The sequence below is a fragment of the Periophthalmus magnuspinnatus genome, chromosome 19, assembly GCF_009829125.3.
Source record: "Periophthalmus magnuspinnatus isolate fPerMag1 chromosome 19, fPerMag1.2.pri, whole genome shotgun sequence".
Lineage (NCBI taxonomy): Eukaryota > Metazoa > Chordata > Actinopteri > Gobiiformes > Gobiidae > Periophthalmus > Periophthalmus magnuspinnatus.
In genome coordinates this window covers 13,621,954-13,639,837 of record NC_047144.1, presented here as the reverse complement: position 1 = coordinate 13,639,837, position 17,884 = coordinate 13,621,954, and the positions used below count along the sequence as shown (strand labels likewise).

General features: G+C 39.0%; 1 protein-coding gene across 1 annotated transcript in view; it reads right to left on the bottom strand.

Moving 5' to 3' along the window:
- Positions 1–1,373: 1,373 nt before the first annotated feature.
- The window catches only part of LOC117387427 (protoheme IX farnesyltransferase, mitochondrial), a 40,785-nt gene continuing 24,274 nt past the window's right edge, over positions 1,374–17,884 (bottom strand). The window contains exons 5-7 of the mRNA XM_033984938.2: positions 7,979–8,049; positions 3,825–4,057; positions 1,374–2,350 (exon numbers count right to left, since the gene is read on the bottom strand). Of these exons, the coding sequence (XP_033840829.1) occupies positions 1,932–2,350; positions 3,825–4,057; positions 7,979–8,049 (723 nt within the window). The 3' untranslated portion in view covers positions 1,374–1,931. The remainder of the gene's footprint in view (positions 2,351–3,824; positions 4,058–7,978; positions 8,050–17,884) is intronic.

The following is a 17,884-nucleotide window of genomic DNA, read 5'->3' as shown; positions in this document are numbered from 1 at the left end:
AAACTGTTATCTCATTTCCAGTATGTGTTCACGGACGGAGGCGCACGCAGGACATTTTTCACATATGGAACTGGACAAGACTCAAAACAGACTCGTGGATTATGGTCTGGAATGAAACTGGCGCAGTGACAGAACACGCGTCTTTAATCAAGCAGAAGACGAGCTGTCAGGCAAAAAAAAATATATTAAAACATCTCCGGCATTGTGTTATTTTGGTTTTTTTTCCCCATTGACTACAAAATTATTATTTGTCTAAGCTTATTCTAGTGCAAGTCAGGCAGTCCTCGTATTACGCACATTTTACGCACGGCAGAAAAAAGGCTCTATCTTCATGTCCAATTTATGTCGTTAAATGCAAATATCAGGGTGACTGCGTTTAAAAGCTATGAACACATACAAGCAAGGCATAATTTATAAACTGGTAGAGCAATGACAATGTTCCTACGGAACAAAACTTCTCAATATATTTAATTTTTAGACATTTTAAGCTGGAATATTATGAATAACATGGACAAGTTTTAAATCCAGTCTCAAAATGATTCTGTTTAGCTGTGCATATGACTGAAAGGTTTTTATTCTTCACTTTTATGATGATTATTTATGTTTTGATTTGCTTGTATTGTGATTTTAATGTGAAATGGGTTAGCACGTATTGTTTTTCCAGTCTCTCTGTGTGTTAGGACTGATAAAAACCTGAAAATCATACGGGGTTATTGGAGTTGTTGAGTTTAACTTTCCCCGAGTCCAACCCACCACGTTATTCAACAACGTGAGTCTCTTTTTCTACAGTTTGAGGCGGTCACTCTACTACCATAATATGAGGCATATGAGGGGACTGTTAGAAAGTTCTTAATGTTGTTGCTATAATAAAAGCATTTCTCAGCCACAAAAGTTAAAGTTTTCCTGTGTTGTAATATTTTCAGATCCGATGTCCCCACTCTCCGATGTCTCTTGTAAAGCGGATGTTGTAAACCATGTCCAGACCGTCTATCTGAGCCCTTGAGGTTGGCAAAGACTTAATCCAGGTTCAAAGTGTTTTTTTCTACTTTCTTCTACACAGTAACAGCTGTCTCAGTCTGTCCTTCTCTCCGATATGAAACCCTCTCTCCAGTCGTTGGACACTTTATGAGGATGTCAGTCCTGCTCAGGTCGCTCGGCCTTGGGACAGAGCCCACATGGCCCCGTTATGGACGAGACGTGTGGTGTGGAGAGGGCGCTGCTCTGACTGTGCTGATGGAAATGTAACCCAACACCAAAAATGAGGAGGAAAAACACGGATGACTTGTTGACTCATAAGTGCATGGTTGTTAAAGTAGATGTAGAGTAGTTATAAAGTCACAGTTAAAGCTGTAGAAAAGAAAAAGGACGCCAAAAACAGTTAAATTACATTTATTGTATAGCATTTGTCCTGGCTGATACAGGAGGATTTGGTAGAAGCAAAACAAGCAGAATAAAACCAACATGTTAATGCATAAGGGCACATCAGTGCAGCAGCTCTAAGCAAAGCACAATGAGGCTTTCTCTGTGTCAAGTAACCGGAAAAGTTTGTGTAAAGTGTAGCTGCTCAGAAAATACACATCCATTCCTATTTCCACTGTCTAATCTAAAACACCACATAATATCCGACATCCTCTTCTGCATTTGAACAATGCAATATGGACACTTTACAGTGTAACTGAATCCTGTACAACACAGAGAGGAACTGGAGGTGACCTCTATAAATAAATACAGAATATACACAGGGCACATTGAAATCATTAGGGCCTGTAATAATTCAGGGTGTTTCTGTAATCAGCTGTTTTGATCCACAACATTTGCAGCTCATTTCCTGAGCACCACTGGTTTGAATTAAACTCATATGTCTGTCATGTGTCCCCCTGAGTGCGAGTGGTGCCTTGGTGGTGGTCACACATACTTTTACAGTGCTTCATTCACACAAGGACGGGGGTAGAGTCTGGTGTGGAGGAGTCCTGACGTGGGCGCGGCTTCTTACATGTGAGGGCGAGCAGCAGCAGCATGGGCAGGTGCCACAGACTGCAGAAGAACAGCTTGCGAGCGCTGTTGCGGTCTCCTTTGCGGTAGAAGCGGAAGGCCAGGAAACTGATGTACAGGTTTATGGGCAGAGAGATAATGGGGAAAGTCCATGTGGTCAGGTCTACAACGGGGGCCACTGCGGACAGGCCGATGAGCCCCACACTGTGACGCAGCGCCACCCGTTGGCACATGGCCGGGTGGGTGACTGACATCATGCGGTAGCCCCCTCTGGAGTAGTCCTCCCTCAGGTTCCAGCTGAGGGCGTTGAAGTGGGGGAACTGCCAGCTGAACAAGAAGGCACCCAGCAACAAAGCACCTAGAGTTCAAAGAGAGCAATGATTAAAGAATCTACTATGTAATTACTGTTTCAGAGGCAGGCGGCAAACCGAGCTTTTAACTCGTGATCAAGTGTACGCAGGACTTTGAAGTGTTTTTTTTATACATTTCAACAAGAATAGAGCATAAAGTTATATCTCACATTTACTTTAAAGGCATAAAACACACACATAAGCAAGTTACACAGAGAAATAGATAATATTTTTAATGCTCTTCTTTGGCCTGAGGTTTTAATGGCCAGGACAAATTAAATACTGAAATGGAGGTGAAGAGTGGTGAGACATCCAGTAAATTGTCTGAGCTGGAAATCGATCATATGACGCCATGGTTGGCAAAGAGCCCACCACATGTGCCACAGTGTAAACCCCAAGGGACATTATGCAAAAGATACTGATATTTTTAACTTTTGTCCATGCCAATAAATGTCTCCTTGATCTGTAAAGCTTTTTAAAATCACTTCCTTTATTCCATGGAGTCAATTCAAAGCAAAGTGACTAATCTGACGTTTTCTAAATTCATATAACGAGAACTCATGCCCCACACATGATATAAATCACCCACAATATTAAAACACAGGATACAGCGGTGACACTTCATAATAACTACACTTATTCATGCCTTGAAGCTACCATCTGTAAGTTTGTCTGACTTTTTTTTACCAGTAGATGTTGGATGTGAAACCTGTTGCCCCTCACCCGTCCCCTCACCCGTCCCCTCACCCGTCCCCTCACCCGGGCTTTGTTCAGGCTCTCCTCAGCTCTCTGGTCAAACTGGCACACACTTAGAAGCAATGTAAGTAGCTTCTAGCGGTGTTATGTGAGAATAAAACGGAGCTGGGATCTAATTACAAACAGTAGCTTTAATAAATACTAGGGATAGACCAATATGTCAGTTGGTCGATATATTGGGTCGATATTTTGACTTTTTAGCGTATCGGCTATCGACCATATATCTGCATAGACCAATATTTTGTTTGGTCAATCTGCTGCCTTAACAATACAAAGCTTTATTTTAACATTTTTACACAGCTTTCTTATAGGTTTGTGATAAAAAGAAAGACTTGGAGGGAGTTTGTAGTAAATTAGAATTATATAATTTGAGGAAAATATCCAAAATCGGTGCAACATATCAGTCCAGAATTATCGGCAAGGCTTATCGGCAATAGGTTGCTCTGTGTTCTAAACATTCTGTATCGACATTGGCCATGAAAAAAACCCAAAACATATCGGTCAACTTCTAATAAATACTTAATTCACAATGCACTGAAGGCTTAGAGACAACTTAATTAATCCCCTAAACCTTTAAAGTAGTGAGTTACTAAGTCTTATTCATTCTTAAATAATTTGTTCATTCTGAAGCAAGTCTTTGTTCATGCTTTATTAAGGCTACTTGAGGTGTAGTTTTTATAACGTGACACCGATATAGTCCCTAATTAATTTCTTGTGGAAACCTACCAGGATCCAGAGCACCTGTGGCTGCGGTCCAGCCCATGACGGGGGGTATAGCGCCCACTACAGCCCCCACCCAGGTGTTACAGATGCTGAGCCTCTTGAGCGGCGTGTAGAAGCAGGTGTATAAGACGATGTTAAGTGCTCCCAGAAAACCGGTCAACGGGTTCACAGCCAGAGTGAGCAGAGCGATGCCAGGAACGCCGCACGCCACAGCGAACGAGACTGCGTGAAGAGGACTGGGACAGAAAAGAGACAAGTCATCAGAGCTAGTTAGTAAGAATTTACCTTTAGTTTTACTTAAGTTAGTTAGTAATGAGTTAAATTTACACAAGTACTTTTATTTGAGTAATGTTTAGATAAAGTTGTACCAAGTTAAACACATTTACCAAATTTGATATAAAAAAACGCTCAGAGTTTAATAGTCAAATTTCAATTAAAAAAACTCAAATCTTGTTTAAAAATTGCAATAATATATTCATAGAGATGCTTTACCCTTTAAAAAAATTATTAATACCAACAGCTATATTTTTTCAATGTTTTTGTTTATATTAATGCTAAAACAGAAATTTGATATTATACTGATTAGATAGCTAGCCAAGTTACTCAGAACACAAGCGTTTTCCCAACATACAAATGTATTTTCAACAACATTTTGAAACAAAATTTTACTCTCACTTAAGTGTAGTTTTGTCTGCAAATAACCAACTGCGTTTGAAAGCCGAGTAGAAACATTTGAACCCAAAACATCAAACACGATCTGATAAAATCTACTGTAAAGTGTGTCAAAAGTCAGCCCGTCTCTTGTGCAAAAATACAAAAACCTGATCTAGATAAAAGCGCAGAAGGTCTGTGTACAGTGAGCCCACACACTGACAGAAGAGCGTGGCCCAAGCTCAAACTGCAGCTTAAAAACGGCTCATCTGATAAGACTTTGTCCAGGAAAACAGTCGCCTGGTGGGACTAGGAGCATGTGCGCACGCTTTAGATCAAAACACCCGAAACCCAAAGCTTTTAGCCGACCGAAGACTTCCTACTCCCAGTTTGCCTCATCTTTTATTGAAAGCAGGGAGCAGTTAGAGTCTGGTTCAAATTCACAGTAAACACTCGGTAAATTAAAGAGAGGCTCGATTAACATCTTGACCAAACGCAGAGCTGTTCTTGAAAAAATAACAAAACAAAAACGGTGGTGCGGTGCCGGCATGAGGATGGGTAATGTGATTAGTGGTGTTATGTCTGCTTTATGTGGCGGAGGTGGGCTGCCTGTGGAGAGGAGGGGGGCTTCGGAGGTGGAGAGGCCCACGACAGAGGTAGTTATGTGGGTAGAAGAGGGTGAGTGGTCCTGTGTGTATGGAGCGAGCGCTTAAGACTGTTGGTTACTCTGGCTGTCCACGTTATTAACCAATGAATTCGCCGTTTTGACTTTCGAACTTTCCGTCTAAGGTTTGGATGTTGTTGTTTGTACGGAAGCAGCTGGACGCTTTGAAATCTCCTTCGGGATTAATAAACTTTCTCATTACCCATCCGTTAAATCAACAGTTATGTCAAGCCCTGCTGTTTTTGATCCTGCGCTATACAAAAATAAACTGGATGAGTTATAACGTCAGGTGTTGAGTGTTGAAACTAAGAGGAAACAAGAGGCTTTGAGGCGACCACAACAAGGCCATGAGCTGGAACCACCGGGGAGGCAAGGGTCCTTCAAGTTTAATAGTGACCACAGACCCAGACCAGTCAAGGAGAAATTACTTCCTGTTCTTAATGTAGAGTATAATTTTGGACTATATTTGTACATATCCAACTGATAAATTGCTTTGATCATATTACCCAACAGTGCTGAAATAGTATTAAGATGAGTCTAAAAATAAAAAAACTGCTATTCAAAATTACAGTAAAGTTGTAAATGGTAAAACAAAGGGAAGGAAAATTAATTTAAATCCCAAACAAATTTTTTTTTGTTATCATAATTCATAACTTTTACATCCTTGATGTGAAATGTATTTTGAATCTGTAGTTATTATAATAGTCATTTTTCACTTTTTTGCATTTTTGTAAACGCAATGAACTAAATAAATTCGAAGAAAAATGTAAATTTCAGTCCACTACAAGAAACTATTTCCAAACAGTTGAGGTGGCACGACGTTCCCACTGCTGTTCAAATATGGGCCCGATGTCTGAGCACCATCACATGACATATACAGAGCCTCACGCTAAAGACAACACAGCGCGAGCAAAAAAAAAAAAGGTGTAGTTCTGATGGGTGTTTGACAGTCCTCTTCATTGTCCCATCTGCCCAATGTCCACCCCGCGAGTGAAAGGCAACACGGGACAGGCCCAGAGGAGAGGGGGAGGTCTGAACTGTGTCGCAAATGGACCCAAATACTGGTCGGCTGAGAACTCGTCTAAAAGCTGAAGACGACGTTTTGTTTAGAGAGCGGAGGAACAGCTTCACTCACCAGCTCAATAACATCACGAGACATTTTAAACACAGCGCCAGACGTGAATTCTTCAAACTGGACCCCGCGGCTTTGGTCCAAGTCTTCACAGGGAAACATGCTACTTTGTGATGAAACTACTTTATTTACAGTTTATTTTATGAGGCCACATGAGTATTTGTCTCAATGGGCTTTCAGTATGTGCACTTAGTATTCATAAATATTGACGTTTTATCTGCAGAACAGGCTTTTGTCTCGTCTAAATGTAAGACGACGTATATAAAGTAAATGGAGTTATTTGGCATCTAGACTGGTGTTGCAAGTAGAGCTACACGATTTGAAAAAACAACGATACGGCAACAAGATTATTTACATTATTGCTATTTATTTTTTGGCCGATAAATTAAACGTAAATGTGTACTATGATTATTTGTTAAATTGCTTAATTACTAGCCTGAAATTACTGGTCAAATATGTCAAATTTTTGGTTTAAAAGGTTTTATCTTTTTATTTATTTATCTTTGTGATCACTCAGACCCTCCTTTTCATGGGCGCCCTGTTCAAATAGAGAACAATACAAAGAAAAAGCAAAACTAAATAAGTACATAAGTCCATTTAAAACATTAAAAACAGGAGCAGGTGTGAGTATAAAAGTTTGTCATTTGTGGCATCAAAGTATCACATTTTGCTTGTCTTTGAAATATATTACATTTTTGGGAAGCAAAACAGCCAAAAGCCCTTTTTCCCATCTCAGTTCTGGTGCGGCCAGTCCTTACACTTACAGAAACATTTAATACAAGAGCACATGACCGTGTATCAATGATTAACAAGCAAGTGAGATATTCAGCCAGTCTTTGAGGTAGTCCCTTATAAATACATTTGACACAGTGTTGTTCTCTTGTGACAGATTGCAATGGACAACCTACTTTTTCATAGAGTGATGGGTTTGAAATTCATCACCTGTTATGAAACAAAGGGCTGAGTGAAAGAGTGGATCTAAAGGTTTCAAAGTAAAGGCTGAAGTCTGTGTGTAAATTATATCTCCATGATCCAGTACAGAAAGAAAGGTTGCTTAAGCACTTTCTGTAATTCAATGGGATACCAGATTTAACATGACAAGGAATTTTTTTTCTCTCTCTACATTTTACACTCAAAAAACAGTACACCTCAGGCAGATGGAGAAAGGCTGCAATATTTTTATTTTCTCACTTACTGTGTGGGCCAATTTTACAACTGGATACTTTGGTGCCACAAATGCACTTTAATAATCGGGTGACAAACATTTATACTCACACCTGCTCCTGTTTTTAATGTTTTAGATGGACTTTTTTTTTATTTGCTTGCATTTTTCTATTTAAACAAGGCAAGAGTCTGAGCGTTCTCATTGTGCTCTCCTTATATACATAAAGATACATTAAATAAATGAAAACTATATTTGCAAGATATTGTGCAACTCTGGATGCAAGCACTTTTAAAAAAACAATAAAAGAAACTTAACTCAAGACTTTAAAATGTAGCATGTTTGGCTTTTGAAAATTACAAGTACATCTAGTAACCTTTTAGTGAAGCCAGTCCAGTGTCATTTAGTAAGAATGTGTATTAGAGGTGTGGTTAAAAGCATATTTGAGTTCATTCTACATGACGAAACCTTGGTCAACCAGTGTAAAGTCGGCTGCTACCAAAAACTGTACAACAAAAGAAAAACATAAAACACAAAACATAGTGTACCTGATTTGTCCTCGAGCCAGGGGGCGGTTCTTGGTGCGGTTCATGTTGGAGTCAAATGGGACCTCGAAGTACTGTGAAAGAGAAAAAGAAAAAATGTGTGTGATTAAAACATTGCTAAAGACCTTTTTACATCGAATACTATCGTTGACGTAATATCTCATTCATTCAGGAGGTGTCCATAGCAACAAAGGTTTCAGAGGTAGTCGTCTGGACAATGTTTTTAACCTCAACACATTTCTAGCTCTCTCTATTCTTCTTAAATAATAATAATAATTAAAAAAACATAGATAACCATCTTTAAAACTTTTGCCACCATCAAAAAGTACTCAAAAATTTGAATTATCCAGACTCTGAGTACAGACCTTTTCAGAACTTGATACACTAGAAAAATATATCTTATTTGGGTATATGATCTGAAATCGTTGACCAACAATTTTAAATGATTATGGACTAGCAACATTCACCCTGCTGTACAATCTCCCTTTGACAATTTCCTGGATCTGAAATTGTGGGTTTTGAATCTGTAATGATTGTATTTTTGGTCACATTTTTATATAGCGCTTTTCCACCTTCAAGACACTCAAACCGCTTTCCATCAAGGAACCACTCACACATTCGCACACACATTCATACAACAGTGTACGCAGACACTGGGGACAAGGAGGGGTAAGTGCCCAAGGACACGACAACAGCTAGGCCTGTCACAATAATTACTCTATCGACTCATCACCCAATGTATTTTAAATGGAACAATCATTTTTGGTCATTTTTTTCTGCAACATGACAAAACTAGAGGTGTAGAAGCTTGAATTAAATAAACTAATTAACTAAAATGACACAAAATTAATCACTGAAGTGTTGCGTTCTGCTATTCATTTATACAGCTCAATATTTTTTAATAATATTGCGCATTTCGAATACTTTTTTTATGAATAATTCTGCTTTAGAGTTTGGTTTCAATATTATTGTTTATCATCTATATGAACTTCAGCAATACATCAGACTTCAAAATGTGTTATTGTGACGGGCCTAATGACAGCATTCATCTGTGGGAGCTGAAATCGAACCGCCAACCTTCAGATCATTGGACGAAAACCCTACAAACTGAGCTACTGTCGCACTGTGGCAGAACTCCATTTTACTCTCCCTTTTAAACGGCAGGAAAATCCAACAGCCATATTAGTAATCATATTTGTTACTTTGCACTTTTAGACCCGACCAACCAAACCGCACTGGCAGAATGCAGTTTTCCCATTTCACTGACCAAAATCTACTGCAGAGATTTACAAACCTGACACAAGCAGCTCTAAACATCTGGAGAGGCATGGTCAGGCTAACCCTCTGAACCGAGTCCAGGTTGCAGTTTGGGAGGTGGAAGGTGGCGGAGGTGGCTAGCCCTGCTCTGCGTACAGTTATGTGAAAAACTACTTATCCTCTCCGTTTTATGATCTGGTCTGGAGGAGTGCGCTTCAAAGTACTCCCCTGAGATCGGCAATGTGTGACTAAAATACAAACACATGCGGTGCTAAAAGGCAGGAACTGGCTAATCTACGTGCGAGTGTTGGTGGGTGCCTCCTGTAAGAGATTCTAATGATAAAACCAGATAACGTGCCTCGAATGTGTTCTATCGAAATCCATCTTCTCTGATATATGGTTCATAAAAATATCTAATAAGCACATCTAAAATCTACTTTTCTCTCCCTAAACCTCCGCTGTCGAAATTTATTGCAGATGTGTCATTGAAAGGCCAGAATATTATTAAAAAACCTTGGCAGACCGGATTGCGTTTCATATTCAAGAACTCCGCTTTACAGTAAACGGGCAAAATATGCAGGATAATAGTGTCCAGACAAAAGCAAAACAAAACTAAAATAAAATATCACATGCCATGACGATTTACGATTTTTCATCAATTTTAATATGCTACTTTAAAGCTTCCAGTGTTGATCTTTGAAACTACTGTGTCAGCGACGTTTGGATTAAGTTTATTTTATATTTTTAACCAACACAGTTCGTGAGTAGCCAACATCTGCTTTCATCCTGACTTTTCGTTCGCTAGGTTGAAACTTTGACAAACTACAGCAGCCTCGGAGGGTCAAAGTTCAAATTGGCATTAGGTTTACAGACTACATAACATAAGAACTTGATCTGTTTGTGAAATCTGGCATGATAGACAGGCTACCTTAGGTTTGTTTCCGTTTGGCGGTTTGATTTGTTTCAGGTTGGCGGTGCGATTCCAGCTCCCACAGATGAATGTTGTCGTTGTGTCCTTGGGCAAGACGCTTGACCCACCTCGCCCCCAGTGTCTGTGTACACTGGTGTATGAATGTGTGTGTGAATGGCTGAATGCTTCCTTGATGTAAAGTGATGTGAGCGCCTTGAAGGTGGAAAAGTGCGATATAAAAACGTGTCAACTACCATGACTATTGCCATTTGTCATAAGACTTTGCAAAGATTTGGCAAGCATGTTTGATTCTTCTACAAACGTCTCCAAATCCAAGTCTGTGGTGGTCCATGGCAATTGAAATTATCTAAAAATCTTAAAAGGTACAGTATACAACGTTTTGGTGGTGGCACATCAGCGGCATGATTCCACGGAAATAGAAAGTTATAACCATACATTTCCCCTGGAGGTAGATGTTTTATGAATGAGGTTTGTGGAAAGTTGTCTAAATAATAACAAACTAAAAAATCAGTTGTGTATTTTAGTCATGTTTTGGGCTAAGAAGTTACCTAGCGTGGTTTTAAGATGTCCCCATCATCTAAAATCAAAAATGGGCTTCGAAATTACTTTTAACTTACAACTTAAAGGTTGAAGGTTACTTATTAGTACCAACGAGCTAATTATATTTGGCAGTAAGTCAGCTCATTCACTCACATACACACATCTGCCACATCAATCTTAATAAATTCACCATCGTACTTTATACGTAGTAAAGGTAGAAATCAGGGCTTTATGGAGTGGCCTGTGCCGACCTGCAGCTGTGTGCACTGCAGTGGGACCCCAAGGCTGAGCGAGGTGTTAATTCTATTTCCTGGGTCAGGAAATGCGTCAAAGGTCAGAGGCCGCAGGAGTTAAGAGAGTCACTTTGTAGCAGAGCCAGAGCAACAAGCAGCAGGCTCAGGGCCAAGCTCCGAGCAGCACGGCACATAAAGGCTCCACTTAGTTTCCAATAGCATCATCGATTGTAAAGCAGTTGTTGTGAAAAGCGCTGCCTGTGCATTGTGATAACCGGACTTTGGTCTCAAATGAAACCACTGTTTGGACAAGGCTGTGTGTGTGCGTGTGTATGTGTGTGTGCAAAGACACTCACATTACAGTGTTGTACAATAATAATGTAAAATAATAATGTTTTGCAATCAGAATTTTAAACAAAAAGGCATATTTAGAACATATCAAGGCTTTAAGGTTTAAGAAGACAAGACAGAAATATACACTGCTGCTAAGCCCATACAAGAAGCACAGTTTAGAGCACATGCTAAACTATATGGTTAACAGGATTTTTACATTGTATGGCCAGATATTGTGTTGTTTGTAATAGGCATGGGACGATACTGAAATTGATCTCATTTATCATGGTCAAAACAATTGTGCTTAACGATTATATTACGATGATTAAAGTTCCTGACAGTTTAGAAACATTATACATATGAATAGTTGTAGTTTTAATGTTATGAATAGGTTCCATATTTAAACAATGGCTCATTCTGCACATTTTGTTGCCAATTATCTTACTTCCAGCCTTTCGCAACTTCTTCTATTGCGTTTTCTATTGCGATTATAAAATGAATATGTTTGGATAAAAAGATTTGATTTGCAATTAATGTTTCACAATCATAATTCAGTCCTTTGCATATTTAACATACATCTAAGACTTTGTGCAAATACTTAAAAACAATGTCCTCAGCAGTTTGCCATTTGGAACCATTTCACTTCCAATTTAATTTCAAGTACTGTTTACACTCTTGCAGCCCTAATCAACGGGGAAGGAGAGGACTTTGGTCTGAAATAAAACTATTATGTTTAGACGAGGCAGTGCACTGATATCAAGGTTGGACATATAAAGAAAATATGATACGGTGACTTCTAGAAAACCCAGTCAATTTTATGGATTGGATTTGCAATACAGTATGCGCATTAGATTTTGTTAATTAATTTGCAATCATAATTCCACTAAAGGGAGAAGCTAAATACACATTCAGAACAATATAAAACTTACTTTTCCTGAGATAGAAAAGAGTATGGGGCTTCGATCACTGTTTCTACAAAAATCCGCATGGTTTCTCTGTCATTTATGTTGTTTTTTTTTCCCTTTTTTTTTTTTTTTTACGTGTAAGCAGCCATGTTTGTTTTGAACATGAACGGACCATGTGTCTCTGATTGGTTAATCCGCCTGTCAATCACACTGTCTGAAATCGGGGAGACACGATACAGCTCCGGATCCGCACGTCTTTGTAAAGTTTTATCAAAGCGTGTGGCCTGGTAATCTTTTTTTTTTTTAGTATCAATACTTGTTCAAATGATTGATCTAGTTTCGATACCAGTTTTATCATGGATTAGCATTTGATACTTTTGACAACCCTCGTGTTTGTTATGTCACAGTTTGTCGACTCATGCTCGTGTTTGTTCCTCTGAGTCTACTATAGCAGTACATCTGGTTCACATCAGTCGCCTTTTCAGCTCAATGCATTATTATTTACTCTTTGCACATCCACTACGTGCTGCGGTGGTGGTATTAGAATAACTGGGCCGTTCGTGTTTATAGGTGCTTGGGAGCGTTGTCACGGTGAAGTGCAAAAACGGCAAATCAGCAAGTTGGAAATGGATGGCGTGACAGGGAATTATGCACGTTTACACCAACATTAGGCTGTATGTAAGAAGTAATGGACTGCATTTGCTGATAATGGGTGTTGGAGGAGTAAGTCCAGAACATAAAGGTGGGGACATATAGTATTTATACACCAAAAGTAATTAATAAAAGCGCATGGGAAAAATGAATTCTTGATTTTAAGCAGGTCAAAGACAAACTTGCCCAGTATAGTCCATTATTGGTCTGCGAAAGAGTTAAGAGTTTTATAATATTTTTTGCATTTTACCACAGCGTATATTATTATTAATATTTTTGGCTATTCCACTAAAAATCCTTTTGTCCAGGCTTGCGACCAGCGCTGCTTTTTTCATTCTTTTATTATTTAACAGTGCACTTCTGGAGGATGAACGACCTGATTCATGAAGATTTTAACATTGCCCGGAATGTTCCACAGTATTGCATTAAAGTTCTTATATTGCGCTATTTCCTGATCTATGTTATAATGTTGTTTCCTCATCAAAAACAGACCTGGAGTTGTGTTTTCAGTTGTGTTTCATTCACACATTTTAACACACAAATCCTGCATGTTTACAGCCGAGTTCTTCTCTCAAACAGAAAACACGCCGTTCCACCTTGTGATGTCACGTGGTAATACAGGAAGTCTACGGTATTTTTAAACTCCATACACCTTCAGTGGAATCTGGAGAAATTCAATGGAATTTCAGTCCTGGAAATGCAATCTCTTCTGAAAAAATGGTAAAAGGTCACTGTTAACTTGAAAACTGCCGCTTCATGACATCACAAGGTGGAACAGAGTATTTTGAGCTTTGGGCATGTAGACAGACATATAATAAATGGTTACTCAAACATGTTTTCAAGAAGGTAGCAACATTATAACATGTCTTCACGCTTAAAGGAATCTTTTTTTTTCGTAATTTGGGACCTTTAAACTGACCCAACTTTGTAGCAGTAAAACATCTGCAAATCAATACATGTGAAATAAGTGTAATGCCATATTGTGGAACATTTCAAGTAAAAAAAAAAACAAAACAGGCAGTTGTGGTCATTCTTCCAGAAAAATACATCTTTAATAAGTCATCATAACTTCAATCTATTTTGGAAACAGTTCTAACTTCTCATGGAAAACGCTCCAATCCAATTTCCATTATTGGGCTAATTTAAACCAGACGTCTGCTTACTTGTTTATTAGGTGAATATTGCAGTAGGAATCCTAGCCAACTGTTGATTCAAATTGGCATCTTTAAACGCGCAAGCTGAAAAATGTCTGCTTTTGATACACAGTTTAAGTCAATGAAATGTTTGGCCGAACCCCATATTGTCTGTCGAGGTCCAACTCGAAACTTCTGCAACGAGGCGTCTGGGGGATTTTAAAAAAACGGAAGTGAGTGCTGCTTTTAATTAGGGCCACAAACACATGTACATGCTCACACAAAGCCCATAACTGTAGGTGCAATTATCTGCCAGATGACGAGCAACAGACCAAAGTGCGAAACCGGGGAGCGGGGGAGTTCTGCTCGAAACTTCACCCAAATCAAAGACGAGACGTGATCACCGCCAACCGCCAAGGCTCCATTGATAACAGGCCACAGGGAGCCACTTCCTATTGTGGTTAAGTGGGGCCGTAGGTTACAGTTTATAGATATTAAACTAAGATGTCTTGGGGTTGGGAGAAGGAGAGAGCTGTACAAAGCAGTTCCAGAGATGAGATGAAATTTGGCAGTTTTAATGGGATTCTGGACAGGGTGAATTACTTCTGTTGAGGTAAATATTTGCGCTGTTGAATAGTTTCCACGAGGAGGAAAAGTTTTGTGAAGCAACATTGTTTGATCTGAATAAACCGAATGGACAGAGAGGTCAAAAATCTCCCAACATGTTTCTGTTTATATGTCAACATAAATACAAATTATTATTTTAAATTCAACTTTGTTTCAGTCGTAACTAAAACTGGCAAAGTTAGAGATATTATTTGGTGAAAATTTTAGGCATTGTGCAAAAGGAAAGTCTATCATGTTGTTCTTGGAGCCAGATTATGTTTCTTTTTGGATCCATGTTTTCTTAGTATCTTTTATACAGTTTTTAAGAGGTAACTAAAGCTCTCTGCTGTTCCTGAAAGTTTACTCATCACTGTGATTGGTCAAAATCACTCACTCCAGAGCATCACGGCTGAAAAATCGGAGAAGTGTGTGGAGAAAAATGTCTGAGTTTGAGCGTAGAGCCGCCTTACACAGAAAAGTAGGGAATGACGATATGGCCATTTTACGTTTAGTGTTTGGTTCATTCTGTAGAAATTTGTGATGTTTTTCAGCCCCTGTGATATATTTTTCCATTATTTTTTCCGTTACAGACGGACCATAAGACTATATATAAAGACCCGATTGGCTAATCCGCCTGCCGATCACGCTCACTGCTGACGAGACTCACATTTTCGTAAAGTATTGAAGAAGTGTGTCTTCTGGATTCCAGGCGAGCCCAACTCTATAAGCGCCAGGTAACTGAAGGCTTGCAGTTTGGCGTTTGTGCAAGAGCGTTTTCAAAAGCCAAATAAACTTCTACTGCAATCCAAACATTAGTCCATTCACGTTACATCGTTTTCATTGATAGTTGCAAAAATAGCAAAAAAAAGAACAAAAAAAAACAAACATCAAAATGGAGATCTCCGCTTTGGCAATTAAACCCTTTATACTTTCAAATGCTCTATTTTTGTACGTCTGTTTTGTAACTTTTGTTGATAAATATATTCGGCATTGCTATCCAAGTTACCTTTGTGAACTCTTGCTTCACTCTAAACCAAACCTGAAAGTAATGCCGTAACCCCGGTTCAAAGGCGAGCTACAGTGACGGCTCTTGTGTGTTTACTGGAGTTTGAGACATGGGCCTAAACACAGACACGCAGCACAAACAGCGCAGCAGCTGCATGGCCCGACTTCAGAGGAACCAGATCGCCTCTAAACAGTGCGGCGCCCCCTTCTGTCCACGCGGGCTCCAGGTGCTCGAAGCCCAGCCAAAACAAAGGCCAGACTCATCACCTGTCAGCCTCACCTGTTTGTACAGCCAACATGAATGAGAGACCCTCGCGCTATGTGCATTCAAGTCGAGGAATAAAATCAAACATGAAAACTTTGTGTAGATCTTTTGTCACATCACAGCTGTAGTTCAAACTATAGGCACGTTTCAAAGTGAGGCATGTTTTTTGAATTTTCCATGTTCTCTGCTGTGTCTCCAACCCAGTCAAACATGATCGTCCAATCAGATTAGTTCTTTTCAGTGACACGTGTGAAACGAAGGCGCTCATTGGTCACCTATGATTTACAAATAAAATCTAATTTCTCTCTCCTCAGAATAACAGTTTAGTGCTTTGCTCATTGATTCTGCAGAAATCCGTGATGTTTTTCAGCCCCCTGTGATATCTTTTTCCTTTATTTTTTGCCTGTCTCTGATTGGCTACTTGACCTATCAATCACACCCATTTGGAAATGGGAAGATTGACCAGTGACCAGACTCACATTTCAAGTATTTAAGAAGTGTGTTTTCTGGAAATCGAATTGAAGATGCAATTTATTTATGTTTTTTTGTACTATGATGAGATTTGGGCTTTACAGGGTTAAATTATGAACTTCAATGACTCTTTATAGATACAGGTAAATCGCTTCAGAGTTGCATTGTTTTTTTAATCTATTATAGCTCACTTTGTTTCCACCTTTTTCCCACAATATTGTACATTTGGACTGGCCTAGGAACGCCTTGAGGTCCCACTGGAGGTGCTGGAGGAAGTGTCTGGGGTGAGGGAAGTCTGGGAGACTGCTTTCCGTGCAACCAGGTCCCGGATAAGAGGAAGAAAATGGATGGATGTATTTTTTTTTTTGACATAATTCTGCTGTATGGTTTGGTTTCAATATGGTCATTTGTCATCTGTTTGCTTCAGCATGTCTATAGCAATCTTTAAGGAGTAAATAAAAAATAAATATATAAATAAATAAGTAAATAAAATAATAAGTTAAAAAAATGCAATTTGAGCTGGCACAATTATGAAATGGCAAAGATAGATAAATATAGATTGTTGTCTGCAAAGAACAAAATATCTAATTTCCTTCTTGTATTAGTTTATTAGTTCATACTGAAAATGCTTATGCTCCTGGGGTTTCTTACAAAGTGCACTCTGAAGAGAAACCCTTTTCTTTCCAGTATCATCCAGCCCCATTATACAAACAAACCATTTGAAACAATCCAATGCCATGTCACGAAATGCTACACCCGTCTGCCAAGTCACTCCTTACGCGTATGTGACACATGTTCAGGTGCTGTTCTCACAAACCTGTTTAACAATCTCAGAGTCTTCATTAAACAGTCAACACAGACTGGTTCACATGCTCACAACAAAGGCTGAAGATTTTCGGATGTCGGAAATAACCGCTTCGTGCGATGAGCTAAAAAGTGGCGGTTGAGTGACATGCACGGTATTCCCGCTCAGCTGTGTGAATCGGGAATACCCAATCAACACGACCGGATAACAGGAAATATTTCACAAACAAGTGACACTGAAACTTGACAGGATGTAATCTGTGGAGCAGGGTTGTTGGGTTTTCACTTATCAGAAATGTGCAAAATCAGATGGCATTAACAACTCTATATATAGCTATTAAACTTGAACTGTTATGTAAGAATAAAAGTTTATATTGTAAATAAAATCATTTAAGTGTGAGCTTTATGGGCCCGACTATGGCATGTGAGAATGTGTTTTGGTAGATTTTGCACATAATCAAATTAAAGAAATAAAAGAAACAAGTTCTAGATGTTTTTTAAAAAGGAGTAAACTGACAGATATAAGGAGGAATCAAAAGTAGGGTTGTCGAAAGTATCAGAAATCAGATACTAAATGATACTTCCATACATTAATACCATACACCTGACAAAATCTGACTTTTTGAACAGTTTTAGATTAATCTTGAACTTTACAGGCACAAGTTAAGAGCCACATGGTAATTTAAATAAAGCACTATTATTATGTGCTGAAAAGTACTTTTTATTGTCTGTGTTGTTGTTTTTTCATCATTGTAGTATCGATAGGCCTGTCACA